At 40.0% G+C, this 27,137-nt stretch overlaps 1 protein-coding gene across 5 annotated transcripts in view; it reads left to right on the top strand.

Annotated features, from left to right (window-relative positions):
* The first annotated feature begins 1,245 nt into the window (after nucleotides 1-1,245).
* The window catches only part of UXS1 (UDP-glucuronate decarboxylase 1), a 65,526-nt gene continuing 39,634 nt past the window's right edge, over nucleotides 1,246-27,137 (top strand). The window contains exons 1-5 of one of the 5 annotated variants that reach the window (XM_086769745.1): nucleotides 1,246-1,415; nucleotides 15,046-15,073; nucleotides 17,983-18,031; nucleotides 20,159-20,202; nucleotides 24,260-24,320. In XM_086769745.1, coding sequence (XP_086625871.1) covers nucleotides 1,319-1,415; nucleotides 15,046-15,073; nucleotides 17,983-18,031; nucleotides 20,159-20,202; nucleotides 24,260-24,320 — 279 coding nt within the window. In that variant the 5' untranslated portion in view covers nucleotides 1,246-1,318. Of the gene's footprint in view, nucleotides 1,416-15,045; nucleotides 15,074-17,979; nucleotides 18,032-20,158; nucleotides 20,203-24,259; nucleotides 24,321-27,137 lie in introns of those variants that run through there. The other 4 variants (XM_086769739.1, XM_086769760.1, XM_086769754.1 and 1 more) reach the window with 4 other exon arrangements.

The following is a 27,137-nucleotide window of genomic DNA, read 5'->3' as shown; positions in this document are numbered from 1 at the left end:
AGCACAGGGCTAGCAGTTAGGAAATTTCAATTCTCAAGGCTTCCTGAATAAAGTCACTTTGCCTCTCCAGGCCGCAGGAGGATATTCTTAACCACACCAAATTCTTAATCACACCATATTCTTAATCACATCTTACTGCACTTACCCTTCCGAGACTTGCACATTTGACTGACTTTACTCCTCGTAAGAAGGAGGGGTTAACTCCTGTTAACTTTATGGGTCTTTGACTGAGGTCATAGTTTCCTCAGTGTGAGCAGCTGTATTTCTACATTGAAATTAAATGATTGAAACCCGTCATTTAATTGAAGAACACTTTTTTTTTTTTTCATAGTCTTCTGTGGGAAGTGAGTGTGAGAAAGAGTATCCACTGGAAAACTGCGTGAAGGCTGACCTGCTGAGGGGGATGGTTGGGCTGTGGAGGGAGATTTCTCTTCAGATTGAGTGGGAGAACACATTTTGACACATGTGAGGAAGGTGCCTACCATTCCAGGCAAATACAGATCCGCAGTTTGCAACACGCCACAAGGGCTTTGGATGGAAGCTGCAGTAGAACTGTAAACCATTTTAAAGCAACTGCAATCCCGTTATCCTGAACAGAGGCAAATTCATAAACTACTACTTTGGGGAAAAAAAAAAAAAATCCCAAATTTTCCATTCACCCTAGGAAAGAGATGTGTACAAAACACATTTGGAATGAGGCAAACAGTGCTCTCAAAACACCAGACACTTAAGGAAGCAGTGCGACGCACACTTTGGTCTGTGTGTGTGTGCCCATGTCCAACCATCCACCCCGACTGGTCACCACCACCGAAGGGCCACCACGGCCGGAGATGACCAAGACCCTGAAAGAGCGGGTCAGAGGCTGCGGCCGCCCTTCCTTTTCCCCTAGGCACACTCTATGGGAAGCGAATGCCCTCCAGGCAGCCTCTAGCCAAGGGCCTGTTGCTTGTTACGAAGGAAGGGCAAACAGACGGACAGACCCCACGCCAACCCCGCCAACCCCACCACGCCCCACTTCTCCCCCCGCCCCGGCCGCCAGGCGAAGCTCAGGCCGCCAGGCAGTAGCGTCCTGCGCATGCGCCGCGCTACGCCGCCGCCGTTGGCCGCCAACCGCATCCACCGCGGGGGAAGGGGTGGGGGTAGGACGGGCGTTGCTGCGCCTGCGCGGGCGGTTCCCGGGTTCGGGTGGCGGGGGGGGGGGGGGGGGGCGCGAGCTGAGCGGAGGCGAGCGGTGGGTGGCCGCCGGCGGCGCGCGCGCGCGCGCGAGCCCGGTGGCGTGGCCGGCGGTGCAGGCGCCCGGCGCTGCGTGCCGCTGGGCATGGTGAGCAAGGGGCCGGTGCTGCGCCTGTTGACCGCCATCAACCGGAGGAGGATGAAGCTGCTCATGGGGCTCGCCTTCGTCGCCTACGTCGCCTGTGAGTGAGCGCGGATGGGAGCGGGTCTGGCACGGCCGTTCATTGCCCGCTAGCCCGGGTGCCCTCCCCCACCCCCCCCCTCCCCCGCCCCCACTGCCCCTCCGCCGCCGGAGGGAGGAGGGGGCGGCGGATCCTCCCGGGCCCCGTTACGCTGACCAGTTACGAGGCGCCGCAGCGCGGCAGCTCCGGTCCCGGCAGGGAAAGGGGCTTCCCGCCACCCCCCTCGCCTCTCCGTGCGGCGAGGCCTAGGGGTTTCCCCCTTTGCCCCGCTGAAACTTCGCCAAGTCCGGCGGGCAGCGCACTAGGCCGTAGCGGAGAGCGGCCGGGGGTCGGGCATCTTTCCCCTGCCCCGCCGCGAGGGCTTGAGCGGGGAGGGCCCCGCCGTGTCCCCAGGGTTGGGGGGGACCGTTAGGGGCGGTGGAGGGGGTGCTGGCCTGGCGCCGTGCGGCAAGCAGCCGAGCCCCGGGCGGGCGGTTGGAGGGGGGGCTGAGGGGGAGCGGTGTGAGGCAGACGTGGCCGGAGGGGTGAGGGTTTCCGCCGCCGCTCCTCAGACCGCTCTTTGTCCGCCCGGGACTTCACCTGGGAGCTGTGTGAGATGAGGCCGCAGGGAAGTGTTCCAGGGCAGGCCTCGTGTCTGGTGGTTGTAAAATCCTCCCGTGTCCTTTGGGGGCTAAATAAACGTTTGTTTGTGTGTTCGTTAGCGCGGCGCGTAGCTGGAGTCTGAAATGCCTGAAGAGAGGCACAAAAAGGTATTTGGGAAAATCTTGAGAGTAACTGCTGACAGGGATGTTTATGACTTCAATTACTAGGTGTGAGTCAAATAGTCTCGGATTTATAGTGGTGTCCTGTCAGCTCTCATCCCTTTCTTGTCCAGGTTTTTCTGTTGCGTGTCTCTCGTTCGGTTTATTTTATGTTAGCCTGGTTTTAGACTTAGGTAGATTTTCTGTAGACCCAACACCATGAGGAAGAATCTGAATCCTTGTCAGCGTAGCTAGAGAGAAGTGATTCTCCTGATGCTCCAAAACGCACATAGGTGAGCTAGCTTCAGGGATGGGTGTGTGCATCGGATTTAGGATCCTCCCTTTGCATTTAGGAGGGTGGAGAGGTACGACTGAAGTATTTTGGCAGAAGAGGTGGTGTTTCCTACCCCGGAAATACAGCACTGGAATTCCCTTTACTACCTACAAGATGGTACTATGTTTGCAGGATCTCATTATTTAGATACCGCTGTCATTGTTGAAGTTATGTGCCAGCTCTGACTCTTCGGACAGTTTGTTTGTCCAAGTTACTTCAGGTTCCATGCATACTGAAGCAGGGACAGCTTTACTGTCTGTTCTTGTTTTGAAAGGGCTTGGTGTTTTGCCAAAAAATAGACTTAATTTTGGAAACAGTTACTAGGCTGCTGTTAAAATACTGGAATTGAGTGGCAATTGACATGGTCATTGGGACCTGGCTATTGATTAGATTCTGTGGGTGGTAGTTGGTGTTTGCTGTCTGACTTGGTGGGTAAAAGGCCTGAAGGAAGGGAAAAACTGCCATACGATTTTTGCTGTAAGTCATAGAAGTCTTCTTACAGCTTGTTTCTGGTAATTCTGTGGGATTCAGTAAAAATGGAGGAAGAGAGAGACTGCAGATCAATGTGGCAAAAAGCTTAAAAAGGGAATAGGTTGGTATCTGATCGAAATATGTTTCTTGCCAATCTAACATGTCAGGTTGCTGTGCTGTTTGGTCTTTTGGCTAGTGGTAAAAAGTAGTGGAATTGTTAGTTATGGCTCTGGTGTCTTCAATACAGTGTGGTATGCTAGCTGATGCTGCTAGTCTAATAGATTCTAGAGAGACTAATTTTTGTTTTCTATGGAAGTAATCATGATCCCATCCCCCTATCCTAAAAGTGCATTCCTCACAATATTCCTGAATCATCACTGTGCTCTAGTTGCAGTCAGATAATGCCAGACTAAAATAGCATAGAATCTGAGAAAACTGAGCTGCCGGTGTAGGTGTATGTGCTGGCACTTCTTACATTCCTTCTTTCTCAAGTGCTCTTCAAATGACTAAGTGTTTTCAGGCTGTGCACCTCCTTTCCATGAATTTCCATTCAGTGTTAGTACATGGGGAATCAGATTTGGAGCACATTATGTTACAGGGAATGAAATACTTGGCAAGTATATTATTTTTTCATGAACTAGGAGATAGGACTTTTTTGATAGTGCCATTTTGTCAATTTGTGTGTGAAACCCCGAGAGAATGTTTAGGGAGTATCTTTTCTAAAAGTGTCTTATTTCATAAAAAGCTTCTGCCTTTGAATGCAAATTTGTTACAAATGTGCCTGAAGAACTTCTTCACCAGAGTTTGCAAACTAGAGGAAGAGCTTATTACAGGCGGTTGAAAGGCTCTTAGCTATATCACTCTCAAGAGTCATTGAGTGGCTCTCGGTAGTTTCACAGCACAAGGTGCTGGATCGCTAGGCTGGCTTAGGTAACCCTGCTCCATATGTCCGATTTGCCACCAGCATCTATTGCATACAAGGACTTAAATTTCTGTGCTATGCGCCAGGTGAAGGAGCTGGTCTGGACTAAGGTAATCTTTTTCAGTTTATAACCATTTGGCAGTGTGGGTATTCAAACAGCTGTTCTGGCACAACAGGAGGCTGTGCAGTGGTGAAATGGGCAGCTGGGAGTGCTGTTGGCAGTGTTGCTGTCACATGCTTTGCAGATCTACAGCTGTTGTTTCACCTGAGGAATCTCGCTGACATTCGTTGAAGTACCACCGTGACATGAGGTGCGCAGTCAGGGTCATGCTAAAGATATCTAGAACACTTTTTATGGACTTTACTGGTTTCGCTAGTGGCACTTAGAGGAAGAAGTATCCTTAGTTTACATCTGGGTTTGCATGAAAGTAACATTTGATGTTTTGTTTCAGTAAAAATAATTTCTATTAATGTAAAAAAATTACTTATTCACTTGAAACGGTGTACTGTGCATAGTTTGTGTGTCTAAAAATAGAACCCCAAAGGAGGGTTTCTATGCAGAAGGCAATTAAAAGCTGTTGTAACTTAAGCGACAGTTCCCTGGCAAAACTGAAGTGAACAGAGTTTCACTAACAGCTACATTTATCTTATTTGTAGGCTCTAGGTGAAAAGGATGATTTTGTTGCTCATCACCCAGCTAGTGAGCTGTCAAAATCAGTCTGTAATCTGGTAGAACACTACTCAATTTTTTTTTTAAATATTTTTCAGAATTAGCTCAGTTGACTCACTTAGTGTTGTCTCCTTCTGTGAACAATGCATGGCTATACTGTGCTACATATAATGGGAAGCCTTGCCCAAAGGTTGAATTTTCATTGCCCTTTTAAACGGACAAAGTCATCTGCTACAGCTTTTCTCTGATTTAACACCCAGCAGGATACTGCAGAAGTGCTAATGCTGACCAAAGGAGAGAGGGGGAACGTGGAGGTGGACAAATCCTTTCAGTCATGGGCTGCACTTGCATCATCTTGAAGCTGTTGTGAAATCATAGCTTAAGAACATGAGATGATTGTAAACACAAGTGAAGTGGATTTAATTTATTTTTGTTAGCAGTAATGAGAAATGTAGACATATCATAAAAAAGCAAACAATTGAATATATATTAAGAAAAAAATCCAGTGTCACCACAACGTTCCTTATAGGCAGCCTGAGAGTTTTGTTTTGTTTTTAGAAAGCCCACTTGAATGTGGGTTGGTTTGTCCGTACATACACATCTTAAACTCATTCCCTTTGAAATTTTAAATGTTTATTCAGCTTTATATGGAAATACTGAGATGCTTCAGTGAGGCTGTCCTTGTGGAATCAGGACCATATTTAAGTTGTTGGAAATACACTGTAAAATCTTGTAGTCAGGATTTAAAGACCAGAGCTCGTCAATCTGCATGGTTTGCTTTAATCTTGCTGCTACTGTAAATAATCTACTGATGTCTTGGTATGACAAGGGAGTTGCATGTTAATGAAAATAAAGTTGAGAGCTCTATTTCTGGTAAAGTAGAACAGTTCTTGCTTATTTGTAGATCAAATAGTTCGCAGGAAGTATGTCAGTAGCCTTATTTCTTTTCCAAGGGAAAGAAGAAAGAATAGTAGGGTGCTGTCATGAGATCCAAGCTTAAGACCTCGTTATCTTTATAAGATAAATTACAGCACAGCCACTGAAACAACTGAAGAACAAAATGTCAAAATCATGTGATGGAAGTACATCCTGCAGTGTAGTGTCTTGACTTCACCCAGCATTTTTAGTTTTCATGGTTGTTGTCCTTTGTTTTACAAGGTTAGCCATTTGCTTTTGTCGCATTTCCATCAGCTAGGGAGAACGTTATGTGTTCTTGTCAGAATATCAAGCTGTGAGTAAGCTTTTCAGTTTGAATCTTACCAACCCCTTGCACGTTGCTTGTCTTGTATGTGTTCAAAACAAAGGTTAAATGCTACTTAGTGTTGTGTTCTGGTAAGCTTTTACTTTCACTTTTCATAATAGGAGAGCAGCTGCAAATTTAGTCCTGTCCTATTGCTTCGGCTAGCTGTCTGAGAATTATTCAGCACTGCTGTGGAGAATACCAGAAATCTTCCTTCCCCAGCTGTTTAACAACTAGACAGCAGGATTGACTGGCCCTGGAAGAGCTAGAAATGGTCTGATGTGATATCAGGCTTGCCTGCTTTTTGTGTTAGCATGCCATGGATTCTCCACCAAAAAAACCCAAACCAAAACCATTTGCTTGCTGGCTTCATGTCCTGCAGAGTTGCCTTTCATCTATGAGTTTATGCAAATAAGTTTACTGTCTTCAGCAGCTTCCAGTTCCCTGCTCATCAGGCTTCCAACTAGCTGTAGCTGTATAGTTTATGAAGATTTGATCATGCTTAAGTTGAGCTTCTCAGGAATAAATGGACTTCAACTCTCCTTTGCTAGCCATGATGTTTTAAAAAAAATTTTTTTTTGCATCCTGGAGAAATTCACCCTTACAGTTCCCAGCTTATCTCAATTTAGTATTTGTCTTTAGTATTTATCTTTAATATTTTATCTCCACTTAGTATTTGTCTTTTCTGTGGCATGTGCAGGAGGTGATGCTGTCATCATTTTGCTCAAGGATGAACATTCTTAGAGCTTTCATCTTCTTTCTCCTCTGTATTTTTGCAAAGGGAAAATATTTCCCTATCATTTATATTGCTTGTTTCTTTTCTGTAAGGTGGGTTGACTAAAGCAGAGTTTAGTTGGAATCGTTCATGGACCGTAGGGAGGGAGAGGTAGGAGTTAGTGCACCAGCTTACCTGAAGGAGTTTGTAAAAGGTAACCGGGAAAAATGAGGTTTTCAGTTACAGTGCTGACGACTGGAGCATGCTGTGAATCTGTTGAAAACAATCTTAGCAGACAACAAACCTAAAGTAAAATGCTGAAAATTATTTATTTGAGTCATGACCCCTCATTTGATTGCCACCCTAATTTGTGTCATGTTACCTTGGGTGGCTGCTCAGTTTCTGGAGTTTGATATGCATGCTGGCGTATCATCATTATCTTGGGGGTGTGGAGTATTCTCTGCCTCTTTTGAGTTTCTTGAAACTTGTCGCACAGTTCTGCTGGCCGTGTCTGGGAAACAAAGGAAAGGTCAAAGGCTAAATTAAAGAAGACAGAGGTGTTCCCCCCCCCCACCCCCCCCCTTTCTTTAAAAGGCCTTTGAAAAATTAGAACTGCCATCTAGATTGGGAAAAGCATGGTTTGTGTAAAACTCTGTTTGATATAATCCAGTTATTGAGATAATAGTTCTGGTGCTTTCTCTTTCCTTCGCTTGAAATAGGGAGATGTGTGGCCCTAACAGCAGCAGCACATACAGGTCTGTTGGCGTAGAAGGTTTCTGCTGTGTTGCTTTAAAGCAGAGGGAGAAAATACTTTTCTCAACGAATTTTGTGCATTTGAATTTTGTGGATCAGATCTATGTGGCGATAGGTGTAATTTCACAGTTTTCATCTGTTGCTGTTTAAGGAAAGACACTTGGGGTTTTCAGTTCTTTTTCTATTCTTAAATGAAAAGGGGACACAGGGATGTTAGCATTTTAGATTGCTTAGCTTTCACATTGCCAAAATAATTTTGACCCGATTCAGAATGTAGACAGTCAACATATTTGCAAACCACTTTGTTGTTTCAAGCCAGTAAATTCAAAGCTAGAAAGTTTAATGATGTCCAGGCACACTCAAGTATACGTGGTGATGCAAATCGAAGATCCTGTTTGGAACTTTGTAGCTGTGATATTTTATGCATTCTGGTTTTTTTTTGTTGTTGTTGTAAATATTGGATGTTTTTTCTCTTTGTAGTAACTAGTGGTAAATATGCTAAAGATATAGGAAGGAGTAGAGATGTTGAACAGCGGACTCAAAAAAAGACTTAACAGAAGAGTTGGAAAGAATTTCCTGTCTGGGAAACAAAGAGCAGAATTCAGTCATAAAGTGATGATGCTAACTGAAATGTTAGAATAAGTATTCATGGTTAGCTTCACATCCAGTATGAAGCTCCATTAACTCTTGTAACAAAAGAAAATTTGCATAATGTTATATCTCACAGCTGTGGGAGTGTACCAGTTTCCCAAAGGTTTAAGTATTTGTTCTTAAGAGAAGGTACAAAAATGTTGTTCTAGTGACTATGTTGCCTTTGTTTTGCCAGGTGATGATTAGCTAAGGGATTGACATAGTGGTGGTGTTATCCAAGTTGAAGAGAGAGCATCTTCCCCTTCAGAAAACCCTGTATCTCTGTGTTTAGGCTACTTTCCATGGGGGAAAAGCTACAGTTCCTATCTGCTGTCTTTGATTTCAGGCAGGATCTTTACTGTTGGAACAAGATGTCAGTTCAGGAAATATAACAGGAAGAACTACTTGCTCTACAGAAATCTGTATAGATGTACCAGAGGAGTAGATTTTTTTTTTTTTTTTTAATATTCAAATTATTGTACGTTCCCCAAAGGCATAATCATAAACTTCACCAGGAAGGTGACATTCTGTAATACAAAATTAAGATTAGTATGTTATTAACATACTCTCGTCAGTATAATAATTTTCTAAAGCAATTCAATGAACTACTGAAATTACAAATTCTGCAAAGTTGATTGACCAAAAAATTGAGATTTTTTTTTTTTTTCAATTGTTACGGAATCTAGAATATAAAATGCAATTTGAAACACATTGGCCAAATCATAGAATGGTTTGTGTTTGAAGGGACCTTTAGAGATTGTCTAGTCCAGCGTCCCTGCCATGGGCAGGGACATCTTGCTAGATCAGGTTGCTCAGAGTCCCGTCCACTCAGACCTTGAACACTTCCAGGGATGGACCATCCACAGCTTCTCTGGGCAACCTATTGCAGTGCCTCACCATTCTCATAGTGAAGAACTGCTTCCTTGTATCTAATTTAAGTCTACTCTTTTTCAGGTTAACACTGTTTTCCCTTGTCTTGTCGCTACAGGCCTTGGTAAAAGGTTTCTCTTTATCTTCAGTACTGAAAGACTGTAGTAGAGTCTCCCTGGAGCCTTCTCTTCTCTAGGCTGAACAACCTCAATTCTGTCAGCCTTTCTTCATAGGAGAGGCGCTCCATTCCTCTGATAATTTTTGTGGCCCTACTCTGGAGGCGCTCCAACAAGTTCATGGCTGTCTTATACTGGGGACCCCGAACCTGGACACAGTACTCCAGGTGGGGTCTCACCAGAGCAAAGTGAAGGGGCAGAATCACCTCCCTCGACCTACTGGCTCTGCTTCTTTTGTTGCAGCCCAGGGTATGGTTGGCCTTCTAGGCTGCAGGCACACATTGTCGGCTCATGTCCAGCTTTTCATCCACCAGTACCCTAAAGTTGTCCTTTGCAGCTCCGTTCATAACCCAGTCTGTGTTGATACTGGGGATTGCCCTGACCCATGTGCAGGACCTTGCACTGGACCTTGTTGAACTTCAGGATTCATATTTGCCCATTCCTTAACCCTGTCAGAGTCCCTCTGGATGGCATCCCTTCCCTGAATGCCACAACTTAGCTTGGTATCCTCTGCAAAATTGCAGAAGATGCACTCAAACCCACTGTCTGTGTACTGAACCGTACCAGTCACATTTCAGACCCCTGAGGGGGTCTTATTACTGATCTGCCTTTGGACATTGAGCTGTTGACCACAACCCTTTGGATGTGGCCACCCACCCAATTCCTTATCCATTGAATAGTCCCTCCGTCAAACTAATAGAAACTACTAAGGAAATAATAGTTTTCTTTACAGTATTAGATATCCAATTGAGATCTGCAAAAGAATTAAATTAAGACGTTAATGCGTCTGTAATAATAAGCATTTTATCAGCTCCCTTTGCCTACTTTTCCTTTTTGTCAAGTTTTCCTCTGGAGATAAAAAGTTTATTTCTACTGGGAGACTGAAGCTGCTGAGTGACTATGGAGAGTCAGATTTAAGGAAAAAAAAAAACCCAAAACCTCTTTTGAATGACACTGTATGTCTCTCAAATAGAAAGTCTGGCTGAAGCAATTCCCTCTGGGCATTCAAAGTTTAAAATTCTGCTCTAGAAATTCAGGTTACTGTGGTGTGTCAGTTCATGTTGTTCCTGCATACTGCTTTTGTTGATAGTGAGATCTGTTTGAAATGAACATTATCTTGTACTCTTTTTATTCTGAGGAGCAGAGGTTGTAAGGAGGGTGATACATGGAAAAATTTCTGTGTTTTTAGCTAAATCTACTTAGACAAAAGTTTGTGTAAAAGTTTCTTTAGCTGAGTGTCTTGAAAATGCAAACAACAAAGCCATTGGGAAAAATTAGTTTTAAAAGAGGTTGCATCCAGTTTTGGTACAGTTGCATCTCTATGGGCATCATGGTTTCACTTTTTAAAATATCTGTTTTAAAATACATGGTTGCTGAACCTAATTGTCTCTAATAATTTCAGATTATGAACATTTATTACTGTCAGTGCCTTGTAATAGTTTGTTACTTGATTTTAATGTCATTTAAAGAGACCCAGAGAAGAGGGATTATCGTGGTGTAAAGGCACAGGCTTCCTTTGAGATTTTATTTTTTTCCCGCCTTCAGGTTATGATAGCGTTTTTCTTCAGGTTCCTCAGCCTGTTGTGGGTAAGTTAAGGCATGCAAAGTTCTCAGAGTAGTGATCTGTGCTTTACAGAAACCTATACAGTAAGTGTTATTGCAGGTGACAGACTCAAAGGACATTCAGGTGAAAACAGACATCCTGTTCCTTTATTCTGAGGGTCTAGAAGAATAACTCTTGCCTGCTATGAAATACAACTGGTCAGAGCTGAAAGTCTGACTATGATAGATAGGGAAGCGTCCATTTAATGGTGAATACTCAATAGTGGATTGCTTGAGATTTCTGTTGTACTTTTTTGTGTGTGACTTAACAGATTTAGTGTTTGTTTTTTTTGGTGCATGTTCTTTTTTTTTTGTTGGTTGGTTGGTTTTTTTCTTCATGCAGGCAGGTTTGGCTTGTACCCGAAGGACAGCTCTTGGAATATTCCTTTGCTAGAAGTAGCCCCATCTGTACTGCTGTGCATCCCGCATAATTTCAGAAAGAGTCTTCTCCAGGAAAATAAACAAACCTTTAGATTTCAAGGAGTATAAATGTGTTCATTAGAAATAAAATAATTCTTTACTCATCTATGACTGATTGGCTTTTAGTTTAAGGTAGTTTTGAGAAGTCTTGGAAATCTACAACAATGTTGCTGTAAGACAGTGCTTGCCAGTAGTTGTAGCTTTATCTCTCAGAGACTGGAAGGGAAAAAAAAAAAACAAAAAAACAACAAACCAAATAAAAAAGAGGGTTGAGGTTTTCCAAAAACCATGAGTGATTAATGTTTAGTTGGCAAAACGTGAATACCTCTTTAATAACAAAACTGTGATTAAGACTTTAAGAATCAAATCTCCTCTTTTCTAAAAGTACAGCTCTTTATCGCTTCATCCAAGGCATGTCATTCTTCTTCTCTGGAAACTGTTACTTTAAAGTGTAATGTCTGTGGGAGTGATTAATGCTTCTGATGTATTTTTCATCTTTATGGTACTTGCAATTAGTCCTTGTGAAAGCCTGACAATAAAAATGATTGTTGTCACTATTTTATGGAAGGGGTGCAGAGGGGAAAAAAAACATCCTAGAACAGATAGAGTCAAAATAGGAGCATACTTTTCTCCTACAGGCCATTAAATCAGGCTTTCATGTGTTGCAGAACAATCCAGATAATTCTGTTCTCTTCCCTAATGGCAACTTATTATTACCTTAATCAGTCACTGGGTGGAGTTTACAAATAGTCTTTGACAGAATAAGCAGAGCTCTATTTCTTTTCTCTTGTAGATGAGCATCTTAATTGTTTGATTACAAGTCATGCTTCTATCTGTCTAGTCCAATTAATCATGAATTCTTCGCTTGCACAGAGTTTCAGTAGATGGCAGAAAGGTTTTCTGTCCACGCATGCTCTCTAGTTGGATGAATAGGAAGTTCCACACAGAGTATGTACTGTGTGTGGCTGTGGAGGGTGAGGGTGTTAAATCTTTAAGGTTTGAGAATTGGCATAGGTCTATTATCCTGGGTGAATACCTCTTGGATTAAAAGATCTGGCTTTAGAATTGGAATTTTTTAAATTGTATTTTTTTAAGACTGGCTTTTACAGTGAGGTGCTCACTTATGTTAGCCTTTGCTCAAATTTGGTCCATTAGGAGTCTGATGCTTTTGAAAACTGGGTTTATGTGTAGAGTCTGATTTGTGACCTTGCTGGTGTGGAAGCTTTTTTAACCATCCACATATACTGCAGCTTTTGGTGCCTAAACTTGGTGGGCCTATCAAAGGCCTTTGTGATGCCTGTGAGGCTTTTTGTCTTGGATTTAGGCTTGTAATTCTGAATCATTCTGTTGGGTATTGGGGTCCACTTGCCTTAATATGTTTCCATCATTCAGAACAACTTCCTTGCCTGAATGTCGGACTGGCCTTGGCATAACCTTTAGGGCAAGGAAGTGACAAGTCAGGGAAATCCTCTGTAAGCTATAGTCATACTGTTGGTTCTGCAGCTGTGTAAGCCTGTTATATAAACAATTGCAATGTCCATTTAGAAAAAACTCAACAAAACCTTAATTCCACTGTAGTGCAAAAACTTACCTCTGATCCCTTCAACCTTGACGTAAGCTGTATGTGAACACACAGTAGCTGAAGAGATCCTTCTTAGAATCATGCGTTCAGAATCCTTTGTGAGGCCAATATGATCAAGTGAGTTTCTGCAGCGCCTCTCTGCGTGTGAGAGAGACTTCAGGGTTCTTCAGATCCCTCCATACGGCATTTCTTACGTGGTTCATTTTGCAGTTTCATTCTTTTTTTGCAATGTTGTAAAAATACACTTCCTAGAAGTTTAATGGAAGGTGATTTACTTCTACAGAACTGGGTTATCAAGCATAGTGCTTCTGTAGAAGTATGCGTTTCTGAGCTCCTCTTTCCTGCTGTGGATACTGAGCACACACAATTAATGTATTTTCTTTAGGAAGTCAGTTTCTTGTATGCAGTGTAGCTGCACTGTCTTTGCTGCAACAAAACTCGCAGGGTGGTATTTGTGGTGCAGCTGGCAACTCATTTTTTTTTCATCAATTCCTGCTTCACCAACTAAGCCCAGATGTTTCCTGTACTGTGTAAACAATACGTTACATTATTTGTACGGATGTCTGTGGCCTAGAAAAGTAACTGATTGTAAGTATAGCTGAGTAACTTATAATTTGAGAATTCTGTACCTGTAGTTGCCAGATGGTCATCATTCACTGCAAAAAAAAAAAAAAATTCCATTAATATTCTCATAAGTAATTCTAAAATCCTAGCCAAAGGGTAAATAACTTGAATTCAACTTAGTGCTCAACATTATATCCCTTTTTCCTGCTGAGAATTTACTTTTGCTAATTAACATAAAATCGAGGGTTTTTTTTTTAATTCCGTTGGATTTTATTGATCATCTATTGTAATATAAAGCTTCCTTATCTTGTCCCCAGAAGATGGCAGAGTCTTTATGATACCACCATGGACATCACAGTGCCCTCTGACAGTTTGCTTGATAGTCTGTCGTGGATTCAAATTACTCTTTGAATTACTCAGCGGCACTCAGTAGTTAAAAACAGTTCAGTAGCTTTGCCATCCCCTAAAGGGTGGAACAGCAACTGCATTACTGTATCCTCACTTCTGTCCTCCCTGCTCCTTTTTTCCTGGCTATGTTTCCTTTCTTCTCTGGCTTGGGAGGTGCCTCTGACTAGTGGCAGGTTTTATTTTCTTATTTCTGTAACACCTCATCATCTGTTTGAGATCAATAAGTAATAATCGTGAAAATGTACATACAAAGCGTGAATCTAGGCAAAATACTTCATTAACTGCTACTTGAGAGCTGAAGCACACCTTGCAAAAACTGATGACACTTCAGCAGCTTTCTGTATGTATGTTAATACTACATATAGGCTGCTACTCCTTCTTAAGACCCATTTTAATTTGGATCCTTAGGTTGAGCCTTGTCTCTTAAAGAGCAATTGCAGAATGATTTTTCTGGAGATGTTTGGGGTATATTTCCTGTGTTGCTTATTGTCACAGAGTTGCTTACGTAATTGTTCCGTATTAACCTTGTCTGGCTTGATGATCTGAGGTTGTCAATTCTGTAGCGCAACCTGGTTTATGGCTTCTCATTTTTTTTCACTTTAGACTACATTCTGTGTCCTAGTTGAAAAGAAAATCAATGTTCTGATAGTCTTCATGTAATCACTTGAACCCTGAGTAGTTGCAGAAGATTTTTTCCTTTTTTATTTTTTTTTTGGTAGAAAATAAATTGGGCAGGTGAATCGTTTTGTAAACACAGAGAAACAGCTGATACATGTTTGCTGTGCTGTTTTATACTGTGGTTTGTCTTCCTTAAAACTTTTTTTCCATACAAACAGTGTAATAAATGAGCTTTGTTTGTTCAGTGAAGCATTTGGTTACATTGCTTAGGTACTTTTGTGTCTGCATTACAATATATTTAGAGAGAGAATGCACGTGTGCACAAGCACTTGCTGCCTTTAATGCCGGACTCTTGTGGCACCTCTTTGGACTGGTTCGGCAATTGCCTGTAGTGGCCAGTCTTTTTACTCTTGTCAGTCTGTAGTTTCCAATTTGTATGGTTCAGGTCTACAGGACTCCTTTCTTCAGTATTCTTTAAGGAGTACTTTAGTAAGCAAGTCCAGAGCTCTGGTTTGTTCAATCTGTGTGCAGTGATGAATTACAGTTCAGAGAATTCTTGTACGTTTTGTTTATGTAATATAATGTGGGGATAATGATCAGATAAGTAATGATTTACTAGTCAGGTAATTCCAGGTGTGCACTGGAATAGTCTAGTCTTTTTTATTGAATTATTGTATTTTCCTACTTTTTAAGTCTCATGTAAGTTCTTCAGAATTCGTTGCATACTATTAAACTGTGTTCTTATCACTTGGTGTGTGTGTGTATATATATATATCGTGTATGTAACTTACTTAGATAATTTGTGATAAACATACTTAATATTGTTTTAAATTCCTTCTGATGATTACAGGAAGAAAAATGACCTCATGTACTGTTATATGGCACTGAAATGTTCTCTCTCTTCTTATTTTCCAGCTGTATGGGGAAACTTTGTCAATATGAGGTAATGTATACTCAATTTAAAAATTATATCCTTATCTGAAATAAAATTAACTTATCTTTCCCATCAACATGTATCACTGTATATCAAGTAGGGAGAAAATGGAACAGCAGCTCACACTGTTGTTTGAGTGATTGCTAAGCGGCTGATACCATTTTTTAAATATAAGGTGTTCAATCTCAAAAAGAGTCTGCTGTAAATCTCGCCTAGGATCTTGCTCACACTTCAACATCTGTTTTTCAGGCAAGTTGATTTGCATAGCTGCACACATAGGCTTGGATTCTGCTTTTCCTCAGCACAGATCTGATGATATGTCAGTGACAATTCAGGCTTAAACATTGAAAAGCAGGAGATCCTCCACTACTTGCTGTAATTATGTTTCCGTACTTAGAATTAGAAATGTGGTTTTGAGGGTTTCTCCTCCTCCACCATTAATTGGGAGAGAATCTGATGGTTTAAATGTTGAAAAGCAAAAAAAAATCCTGCACTGTCTCCTAGACATTTTACCCTTAGAAGTAGGAGGGCATAGCATATGCATGCAAAACATGCAGATTTTCACAGCATTTCTACTTGCATGGGAGTGTTTATCCTCTGGGAAGAGTCACCAGGAAGACACAACTGAAAAAGAAAGTGCAGAGAATATGGGGACAGTCTGTTCCCTACAACGAAGTCTTTGTGCACAGAGGACAAAATACTTCATAGTGGTGTTTTGCTAGTAAAGTGTGGTGGTATTCCATTACTATGCCTAGCAGCACAGTAAAGAATGTCTGAGGCAAAGTAAGAAAATTAATGAATTTTCTATGGGCTCTGATTCACCTAGGACAGCTTACCCTGGGTTCTGTCCCAAGCCATTCACTTTACTCCTCTTGGAGTTTCCCACCATTGCTACAAAGAGTGTTCAGCTGTTAGGCAAACAGCTGTTGAGCTGCTGTGGCTTGCAGCTGGAGCCATCATTTAGATTACCATGTTATTGTGACTAGCAAACTGTGACAGCTTAACAGCTGTTACGTGAGCAGCTGAGCATTTCCGAAGGAAGGACAAGAACCTCAGAAAGGGGTTTGGGGAGGGCAGGTGGACGTGGGATCCAGCGTGTTCATTCCCTGATAAGCTGTCCTTACAAATTCTGCCATTAGCTGCATCTGACTTATTTGAGATGTCCCTTACAGAGCTATTGGGGGGGACGGGACGGGGGACACGATGACGACTTTATTTCTGAAGGTCTGTGTTGGTCCTCAGCCAGTAAGATTGTCTTTGTTAGGAGGAAGAGCTTGTTTGAAAAATGAACTGCAGAGTGCCAGTCCTTACGTTCCAGGATTTGTGAATAAACAATAGTAAAAACTGTTTTTGAGGGGACCTTTTAGTATTCTGAGGGATTTTTTGACATTTTCCGTGCTCGTTTAGTAGAGAGGAAGGGCTATATATTCCACAGATGTTTTGCATAGGTTTTTGTAAATTCCTGTTATTTGCAAAAACATTTGAAAAATTCACAAGAATTGCTTCTTTGTAGTAAATTCGTATTATTTTAACGAGGGCTTTTATTTACCACTGTTAAAATAAATTACAATTAAGGTAGTTCAGGGTCTGTATGTCTTACTGTAGGAATTTACTGCACTCTTTACTGATATGACAAAACAAATGTAGTAAATAAGATTTTTGCCTCATTAATAGACTGAACTGACTTTTTAGTAAAAGAGTTTTACAGAGGGATATGAAGGGAATCATTGCTCTGACTTCTAACAGTGTGACATATGTATGTCTGCTTAACAAAGGATCTTCTGTTTCCCTAGGTGTAATGACTTCAGGTTCCAAGTAAAGGAGCTCTGTTTTATTTGAAAGAACTCTATTTTATGTCAGATACCCATGAATCCTCTAGTATGCAAAAGTTTAGAATCATAGAATCGTCAGGGTTGGAAAGGACCTTTTAAGGTCATCTAGACTCCAAACCCCTGCAAGGAGCAGGGACATCTCCAACCAGATCAGGTTGCTCAGAGCTCCGTCCAGCCTGGCCTTGAATGTTTCCAAGGATGGGGCATTCATCATCTCTCTGGGCAACCTGTTCCAGTGTTCCACCACTCTCAGTGTAAAAAAAATTTTCCTTATATCCAGTCTGAAAAAAAGAATTACACAAACTTAAGGAAAACTGAGTAGACTAGATGCAAGAGGTAAAACTTAAAAAAAAACGTATTCTGCACTTGTAGAAGTTTACTCAAAGAATGAACTCAACTAATTGGGACCTTATATAATCAGATGCTAAATAAGACCACACAGAGTTATGCAAGGCTTCTTGGTGCTCTGTTTTCACAAGTTACCTTGATCCTTGGCTTCATTTCAAATGAGTAATGTTTGTGTGAGAAGGCAGTATTGCCCATCAGTTGGTCACTTAAGACAAGTTTTAGTACAGAGAGTTTTTTTTCCCCCTAGTTTTCGGAAAAGTTCAAAGTCAAAGCTGGATACATTTGCCTTTTTCTCTTTTTGATTTTTTTTTTTTTTTTTTACAGTTGTGGCATTAAAGGGAAAATGTTTTCTTAACATACTTGTAGCATACAGTGAACAGAGACCCTCAAGAAGGCATCTTGGGCATTTGCATAGTAAAGCTACACTCAAAAACATTTCTACTGACCCTGCCTTATTGCAATGATTAGACGTTAATTTTCTCTGTGAAATGAATGCCATCTTTATTGTTATTACCCTTTCCTGTGGCCTGGGTTCAGTTTCTGCCAAACTCAGTGACAAGACTAGCTGATTTCTTGTGTAATTGCACAATACACTTCAGTTTGCTCTGAGTATATATTTGAAATAATACTAATTTGGGGTGCTTTGAAGATAGTATTTTAACAAGAAAGCATGATGTAGGTGCAGTGGAGCAACTGTTGCTTAGGTATGGATTATGTTTTTTCTTTTCTTGCCAGCAGGTCTCTTCAAGAATATGGGGAACAGAAGGTGGAAAGTAAAATTGAGGAGGTTAGTTTACTAATAGATGTATTTTATTCTGTTTTGTGGGCTCCATTTCACTCATTTCGTATTCAAAGAGTGTGTCTAGTTCTATCTCGTTACTCTCCATTCCACTAAAAGCATTTAAAACATTGGATTTGTGTCTGTACCTAAGTTTTTAAACTGTTCTTCACTATAATGGAGTTTCTAACATAGATCTGTGACTAATCTTTTCTCTTCCCTGTCCCTCCACCCTCCGAAACCTTTCTTGAAGTAATAGCTCTGCTGTCTTGTTTGCTGCAGAGACTGTGGTAGAGTCCTCCTGAGAACTGTTTTGTTGCTGAATAAAGGATATACACAAATTCTTTCCTCTGTCACCCTTATGAAATGTTAACTATATATATGTAAGTTTCATTAGAAATATGAAAAATATGAAATATGAAACCGCCAAAAAATGCTTTGCTTTTTTTTTTTAACTAATGAACAAAGGTAGTGGTGTGTTTGTGCAGATCCAGTGCTTTAAGCAGAGGTCTTTGCAATTTCTGGAGCACACATGTGTATTAAACACACTGATCATTCTGAACTTCTGCACTAATACCTCTGAATTTCCATTTCAGCCTCTGTTTGTTGTGAAATACTAAGAATGTGTGCAACAGATCTTTCTCAAGATGTTTTTAGACTACCAGTCTAATAACAATGAAACAAAGAATTTGATAGATACAAAAGTCTTTGAGGTCAATACCCTCTACCACTTGCGTGGGTGTACGTGACCCTATGTACCAGTGTAGGCTGGTCTGCCTAATGACTTGTATTCCAGCAGGTTTATATGGCAGTAGTTCATCTGGACGCAGCGAGAAGCTCACTGAAATAGCTTAAAATCACTTGAAAGCTTGTGTTCTTAGTTTGTCTTTTGCATTCCTTTCTCTTTTTTTCTTTTTTCTTTTTTTTTTCTCTTTAAATTCTGGTAAACCTTGCAAGAAGCATTCTGAAAATCCCAGTTGTTTAAGAATGGTGAAGTGCTGGGCATTCAATGGGTAGATCAGAGTTTCTGTAAGGTCAGAGAAGTTGGGCATTTCTGGATATTGTTTTTAAAGCTTTAGTTGTTTAGTATCTTAAACTGTTAGAATAAATATGACTGTTTCAATAACTATTTGCTGCTCCACAGAGCTAGATATTTAATAAATATAAATGACAATATTATTTTTCCTCTTAACGTGAATATGTAGCTTGTTTCAGTTCATGAAGTTTCTGAATTGTCTAGCTCTAACCAGCAGTATTTGTACAAAACAAATTAATGGTGGCTGGTGATGTGTTGCTATATAGTACCATTTCAAGTGATAACCGTCTGATAGCTTTCAACTTATTGTGGCCCTAGGTGGTAAATTTTGTGACAAGGTTTTAGTAAACCTAGAAACAAGACTTCAGGGACTTGTTGAGTTTTGGCAGGACTGTTAGAAATTGGGTCCTGTGATAAAGAACATGAAGCTGGTGCTCACTGAAGTAATCCTCTCTTTCAAAGCAATGAAAATCCGAACAGAAGTCTTGGTAGATGAACTGTATTTTAATATTTTTTTAGAAGGCTAGATGTACTATGAAAATCACGATTTGAAACATATCTTGGATTTGTAAACGTGATATTTCTTTAAATTCACATACCATGTTCGGAGAGAATTACAGACTTTGCACTAGGGCTAATGCCTCTGTTTCTGTGTCCGTGTACACTCAAGTATGCGTATCTGCTGTCCATTTAAATAGCTGAGGTTTTAGTGACTGTCCTGTTGTGCTCTGAATATAGATTGCCTTTGACAAGCTCAGACAAGTCACTTTTGTGACTTCACTTTGCCAAATAGGAATCATAACAGCAGATGATCTTATCAACAAGGTACAGTACTTACAGCCTTGAGTTATTTTGTTTTCAATGGTAAGCTAAGGATTTCACACTGTCCTAGGTGATTTGATTTTTGGTGAAAAAGATTCAAGGATTTTTTTAACAAAAGATGCTTTAAGATGCAAGTTTCTTGGAGTGTCTTCAGTGAAGCTCTTCGTAGGAGACTGTTTCCCATGATTTTTCTTCTAAACTAACTTCTTATAATGCATGTTTTGTGATGTGAATCTTGTTCTATTCTTCAAAGATTAAATGTTATTCCTTTATTTTAGGCTATTGCACCTCTAAGGGAAAAAATCAAAGATCTAGAAAAAAGGTATGTCTTCTGCTAAATTTGGGGGGCAGTTTAAAAGCACTGTTTCTGTTCTGTAATGGTCAATTTTGTAGTTGTAGGCTTGAGAAAAATGCTTTGCATATACTCAGTGCCTTTGGATTTTTATCGTATGTAGGCGAGGATGGTGCCTTGAATGCTGGAAGACAGTAATGCTTAAGGTATTTGGGTTGATTAATCCAACTAAAGTAAACTGGTAGTGCTGGATTTTTATAAAGTTCAAATCCTGTGGAGGAATTTGCTGGTTTTGAGCAGCTGGTGAGCAGATTATCATGGTTTAGTAAGTTTTATCCAGGTGTGTGCTAAAAGATATTGGTTTCAACTTCAAGAGACTGAAAATATATTTTACCTCACATTTCCCATGCTTGTGATCGGTTACCGTGGTTCACCTGATGTACAGTGATTTTCTTAGTCTATGCATGTGCTTTGGATGAGCCTGACTGACTTGCTTCTCTCAGGATTTGTAAAGGAACGTGTTATCTTGGATTAAAGTGGATTATGTGATTGAGGAAATTCAGACAAGCCTTTTGATGAGCTGCAGATATTAAATATGTGCTGTAGTTCCACAAGTACCTTAAATTGACATAGTTCTTAAAAAAAAAAAAAAAAATCCAAGCCTGATCCATTTTTTCCCTGGCTTCTTGTGTCCACTCTGCACCATTGTTTACTCACTTTTATGCCAGCAGAACTGCTTGAGTGCTGATAGTAAGCTGGATGGGGAAACTAGGCATTTCAGTCTGTCTTTGCAAATAACTCCCTTGCTCCCCAGCCTAGCTGCCTTTTCACTAGATCAGTTCTGCTATCTGGATGTCCATGGGTGGACAAGGGTACTTTTCATCACAAAATGAGGTCAGGAATAGGGGTGGGAATTACCAACTCTGACAAAAACACTGGTTTTGACAGTGATACTGTTTCACAAGTGGCACTGTTGATGTCCCAAGCAAACAGCTAGCTGAGAATACTGTGTTACAAGGGGCCAAGTCTGGACTTATCCAAGCAGTACCAGTAAGTCTAGATGTTTATGTATGGCATACTGGTGGTTGTGTGCTGTTCCTCTGGAGAGAGGGACAGAATCCCATTGCTCTTGGCCAGAGGTATGCTAGACATCCGCAGTGTTTTGGTGGTTTGGGTTTTTGGGTTTTGTCTTGCCAGTGAGCAGTTGCCCCTCCTCCTCTCATGCCTCCAGTGCTGCTGAAGAAAAAAAAAAAAAAGAGAGAGAAATGAAAAAAAAACCAGTTCTGTTTTCTACAATTGGTTTGAAAGATTCAGTGACCTGCCACATGCAATTTATTTCAGTGAGAATACTGATCTGATTGCTCATCTTTTAATATAAGTGTGAACTTCATGGATTGAACGAGGTGAAGTGTTGACAACGTGAAACAAATTGCAGACTGCATCACCTGTAGTAGTTGCACGTGATACTACCATACTGATCATAACAGTCAAATTACAGAGTAAAGATTTTATGTTCAGGTGAATTTTTTTTTGTCCTGCCTCTGTTCAGTTGACTGACTTAATCTTTATCGATAGCCTAGTATATCTTCAGCTTCAGGTGCTGACAATTCTGGTATTTCCTTCTGTTGTTCACAGAGGACCTTTATGATAGAGTATCCTGACTGGCTCTTTTTTTAATAATTGTTACATTTTTCCAAATGAGCAATGAGTTGTTGGGTGAAACCATTAAGTTAAAACTTCTCCCAGAAGCCATCTAAATGCTCTTTTGTTTTTGAGTAGTGTTTGCAGTATATTGATGACACTTGTTTCAAATGTCTAGCAGTGAGGAGAAAAAAAAATAAATATATTTTTACTTCTGTAGGAGCTGGTCTTGGAATTGTACTTTCACAAAGTGTGGGCTTATGGGCTCTTATGGCCTGTATGAAAATATGGACTCTTATTGTTATTGGATTTTTCAAATAGCATAGCCATTTAGCTCTGCTAGTTCGAGTGCATGTGGGTTGTTGCAATTAATAATTTTCAATTTTTATATCTGTCTAAAGTGACTGTAAATAACTATTCACTGTCAGGTACCTGAAGGCTGATCCTGCTTGCAAAGCTTCCTCTCTAGTATGTTTTTTTTAACCTCATAAGCTGATAAAACCTACAAGCAAGCCATCATTGTGCTTTTGGGAAGCAGGAAAGACAAGAATTCCTTAATGCTAGTCTCATGACAAGAGATCGTTTAACTCAAGCTAAAGTTGGAAAGTTTTTATTAATAATTTGCACAGCAAAAGCATTACTGTGTAGTCATCAAAGCAGGCATTAGGTTAAGATAAACTTGGTGTTGTTGCCAAAAAATGAACATTCAGCTAGATCAGTTCCAAACTCCTACCCACTGCCTCTAAGCTGGTACTGGTATAATAGAAGGAGCAAAAATGGTTGGGAGGTCCCTTTGGCAGCATGACTCCATGCTGCATTAGTGTGACCTTAAAATAGTGTTCTTAAAAATGGAGGAGATTGCTTCTTTTTTTTTTTTTTTTTTTTTTTTTTTTACGTCAAGTTATTTGGTACTTAACCTTTTTTTTTTTTTTTTTTTTTCTTTAAACTCCATGAACCTCTTGTTACTGCTGGATTTGCCCTTCTTTCACAGGGAGGCTGTTTTACATGTCTGCATTATATTTATGCACTGCTATTTCTCATTGCTTCAGCTTAAATCAAAGAAATAGGGTTTCTAATAGAAATTAGTGCCCCACGTAGTGATATAAGGCAAGTGTGGGTAGCTTCTTATTTCAGTCTTCCTGTGTGGGTAATGTTGGAAGATTCCACTGCCATATTTCCCCTATCCAGGAAACTGAAAATGACTTTTTACTCTGGGGTGAAACATTGACATAAGTACAGAAGCATCTGTGCTTTGCCTCTGAAGAATTCCTGTTGAGCCAGTACTGCAGGTTAGAAGCAGAGGAGGTGCTTCAAGATCAGAGGTGTAGGGTCAGTTCAGTCACAGTCTGTTTTTCTGAGTAGATGAAAATGTCTTGTGTGCTGCATCCAATTGCATCTCTAGCATGTGAATTTATTGGAGGAGAAAAGTAGCCATAGTTTGATTTCTGTCCAGTGTTAACACCCATATTTAGTTAAGAAAAACCTGAGCTATTAAAATACTGCCGAGGCTACAATGCTAATTACTGAAATAAATAAAATAAAATTCACACCTTCTTTCGCATCTTCCTTGGGCCAAGTTTGTTACTGTATGCAGAAGGCATGTCAGTGTGGGGAGAAAGAAGTGATAAAACGTCCATGAAATCATCAGACGTTCTGAGCATCAAGAACTTGAGAGAGCACCTAAGATTCATATGTCACATAATTTTATTTTAGGATGTTTTAGTTTTTATTAAGTTCTTGTAAAGAAGAAGGTGCGAAAGTAGTAAAGTGGAAGTAGCCTGAAGGCCATCAAAACAATGACAGTCTAGCTATTTGTGAAAAGGAAATTCAGATTAGCTTTCAAACTGGGTAAGCTCTCTGGTAAAAATGATTGAAGTATCTTAAAAAGAATTTCTTCAACATTCGAGTTGTAAACTTTGCATTAACTACTGTGAAACTTTAAGGAGAATTCAAACTTCATATTGTAAATGTCACATTAAAACTTTTAAGCATAAGTGTTTGAAGTCAGTGCGGTAAGTCAACACAACTTGCTTCTTTTCCTGAACTTTTAAGAAGATTGTTTGGTTTTTGTTTTTTGTTTGTTTTTTTTTAAAAAAAAAGTCCAGTTGCTGCTTGTCTTTTATGGTTTTATTCTCTTCTGATGTCATACTTGGCACCAGTTCTGCTCTCAAAAGATAAGTGATTCATTCTAGAAAATCAGTTAAGCAGAAATTTTATAAGCACATTTGCAGATCAATTTTTATATTTCTCACAGTGCATTTAGAAAGCACAGATGTTTTCTCATGTTGACCCAGATCCTCCTTTAGAAAAAAGGACTAAGCATACCCTTAGCAGAACTTTAAGAATGGGAGGTTGTCAGAGTAGTTTTCATATTTGAAAGACAGATATGTGAAAGAAGCAAGGCTGAAACTTACATCGCTTCTCTTTGTTTTGAAATGTTCTGTAGCTTCACCCAGAAATACCCACCGGTGAAATTTTTATCAGAAAAGGATCGTAAAAGGATCCTGGTAAGTTGACATTTAGTCGGGGGTTGTTTTTGGGAAATATTAAAAAAAATATGGAATGTAATCAGTCTTGTACGATTAATTAAAGACATGAGCAGTAATAAAGTAAATTACCTTGGATGTTGTATGTGCTGCAAAGGGTTTAGAGTAGTGCTTCACTTACTCTGTGTTGATGTTTTCAAGCTCAGCATGTGGATAATGGACTTGGGCTCTGGTTTGGAGGTTTGACTTGGCAATTAAGCTACTGTTCTCTACTTGTAACAGGAGTGCATTGCCAAAAGGTCTTCATGTGTGGTCCCCGATGGCTTCAACATTCAGGGACTGGGAAACTTTTTAGGCACATCTTGACTGAAGGCTTGTGTGACCAAATTGGACAGAATCTAGTCATAAGGCTAGAGAAGCAGCTGCTCTGCGGTACTGTTAAGAAGGACTAGTTAACTAGACTGTGGAAATGTTACTCTCTGTTGTCTTCTCTGTTGTTTCTGGTATTTTGAAGCATCACAGGCATTTTAGGGTGGAAGAGAAGGGCAGGTTAACTCTGGACAAGTAGTTGTCCAAGGCATTCTTAAACTCAGTGAAGTGTGCTGCAGCATCAGCTTTCGACTTTTGTCTACAATTTTAAAGTTAGCTGGGTCCTAAATTTTTCCTTGTCTGTCCTCAGGAAAAAAAAAATGTCCCCACTTTTGAAGAGGCAGAGAAAGTATAGCTACCTGAGATGTGTACATATGGAGTATGAACTTCTGCCTCTGTAATAGAGAGCAAAGTCTGAGATGAATCTCTGCTAAAGTGCCTACCTAACCTGCTGTTTCTTTTGCTTTGACTTGAGAATTTTGAAGAAAAACACTGACAGGATGCAAATAAAAACAAATTTTGTTTTTACTCCATTAGACAATAGTCTTCAGTGGCAAAGTCTAAAAGTTAATATTAAAGAGCTCCATAACTTACTAACAGCTTGCTTTGATACTTCTCTTGAAAACACCTTCTTGCTTATACAGAAAACATGACATTAAGAGTAGCTTTATTACCCTTGCACACATGAGCAGATCACTTAGGGATTTTCAGATTTAAGCCTCTCTCTGCTATTTTCCTCAGCATATCTTCATATTCAACAAGGGAACAGGAAGCCTACAGGTCTGTCTCCTTCAGACTGTAATAAAAATGCCAGAATAACATTGCAGAACTAATTTGATAACAGTTGCAATAGCAATACAAGATACTGGATATCTTGTTGAAATCTATTGCTTCCACAGAGATGGCAAGTAATTGGAACAGGAGTGCTTTCTGCAGACCTGGAGGTGAATAGCTTCTTGGTGTCTGTGTATTTTGTAGAGTTTAAATTACTAAAGAGAAAGCTGTCCGAAAGGATGAGCAAGTTGTTCAGTTGTCTCTTCTCTGTCATAGTTGGGGACTGGTTCAGTGCAAACTTGGATGGGGTTCATAAGCCTCCTGCCCAGATGAGCAGTTTCGTTCTGTTACAGTGTTGCAGGCGTAATCCTACAGGAAATAATAATCCATTTTTTTTGAGTAGCTGAAGTCAGCGTATAAAGGACTTGTGTAGACGTTGCATGGCACTTGGACATTTCTCAAGAATTGGCAGGCCAAGTGATCTTTGGTAGATGATTTGCTTCATATTTTGTTGATACTGTGTCTTTTCCCTGAATGCTTCTAAATTCTGGTATTTTTCCTCTGAATGCAATCTCTAGCTGCAACCTGGAGATACCCACAGCACTGACCTGACCAGACAACAGTTTTAGCAATTAGTTTTTGTTATGCTGCATCTGTTTAGAGACGATTACTAGTAGGGGTGGTATTTCAGCTGAGACTAGATACTCTGGCACTTTCATTCAGAAGAGCTCGGGTCTTTGTCCTGCTGTGCATGATTTATGTTTGCTCAGTTCTCTGAAGTGACTAGGCCACAGGCTTTCGTATGCAAGAGAAGGAATCCTGTTAATATTATGGAAGATAGTGTTGACATTGGTTCAGTCTGTTGTGTGGATTTTTTCTGAATTGAATATACTGATGGTTTAGACTGATAAAAGCATAAAATAAAAAATTAATATAATTTCTGTATGACATCAGATGTTTTGAATCTGCCTGCAGACAGCAAATATAAACCAATGTAACAAATACACAAACTTTTAAGTGCCTCTACAGGAGGAAATTATCAGTAATATTTGTTCCTTTTAGTAGATGCTGAAGTTAAGTATATTTGCTCTACCAAGTAATTAAATATTTTTATTAATGATGTCTTATTAAGGAATGGCTATTTAAGCCCAAGGTGCTGGGGCTTCAATTCTGATATGGAAATGATTCATGTACAGTGTATGATTTTGCAGGTTAATAAGTCATTGTGATTTGCAGGAAGTCATATTTAGAAATGTAGTATATTGACCTTGCTTTTATGAGTGATTACAGGAAGGTTATACAGAGAGCTTCAGTGATAAATCATCTTTTCTTTTTTAATGTAGCCTCAAGTAATGATAAAAAAATAATTTGCACAGTTTACTTTTCCAGGGGAAATTCAGCTCCTTTTCCAAGTAGTTCTTTATCTAATACCCGTGGAAGTGATATGATAATAAAGCTAACATAGATTAATCGTAAAATCTACTTAGAGATTTAAAGCAATTGGAAGTGTCTTTCTGAACAAAATTGGTTTGTGCTTTTTTTTTTTTCTTTTTTTTTGCTTGCCTATAATGTAAAGCAGTGCTGGAAGCAGCACTTGGTTTGGTTCTGTTTTTCTCCAAAAGGGAGACAAGGAAGATGACACTTTCTTTTACTGCACCAAAAACATATTGCAAACATCGAGTTTGTCTTCTCTGG

Source organism: Chlamydotis macqueenii, chromosome 1 (genome assembly GCF_036417535.1).
Source record: "Chlamydotis macqueenii isolate bChlMac1 chromosome 1, bChlMac1.mat, whole genome shotgun sequence".
Classification (NCBI taxonomy): Eukaryota; Metazoa; Chordata; class Aves; order Otidiformes; family Otididae; genus Chlamydotis; species Chlamydotis macqueenii.
This window is presented reverse-complemented; position numbering and strand designations above follow the sequence as displayed.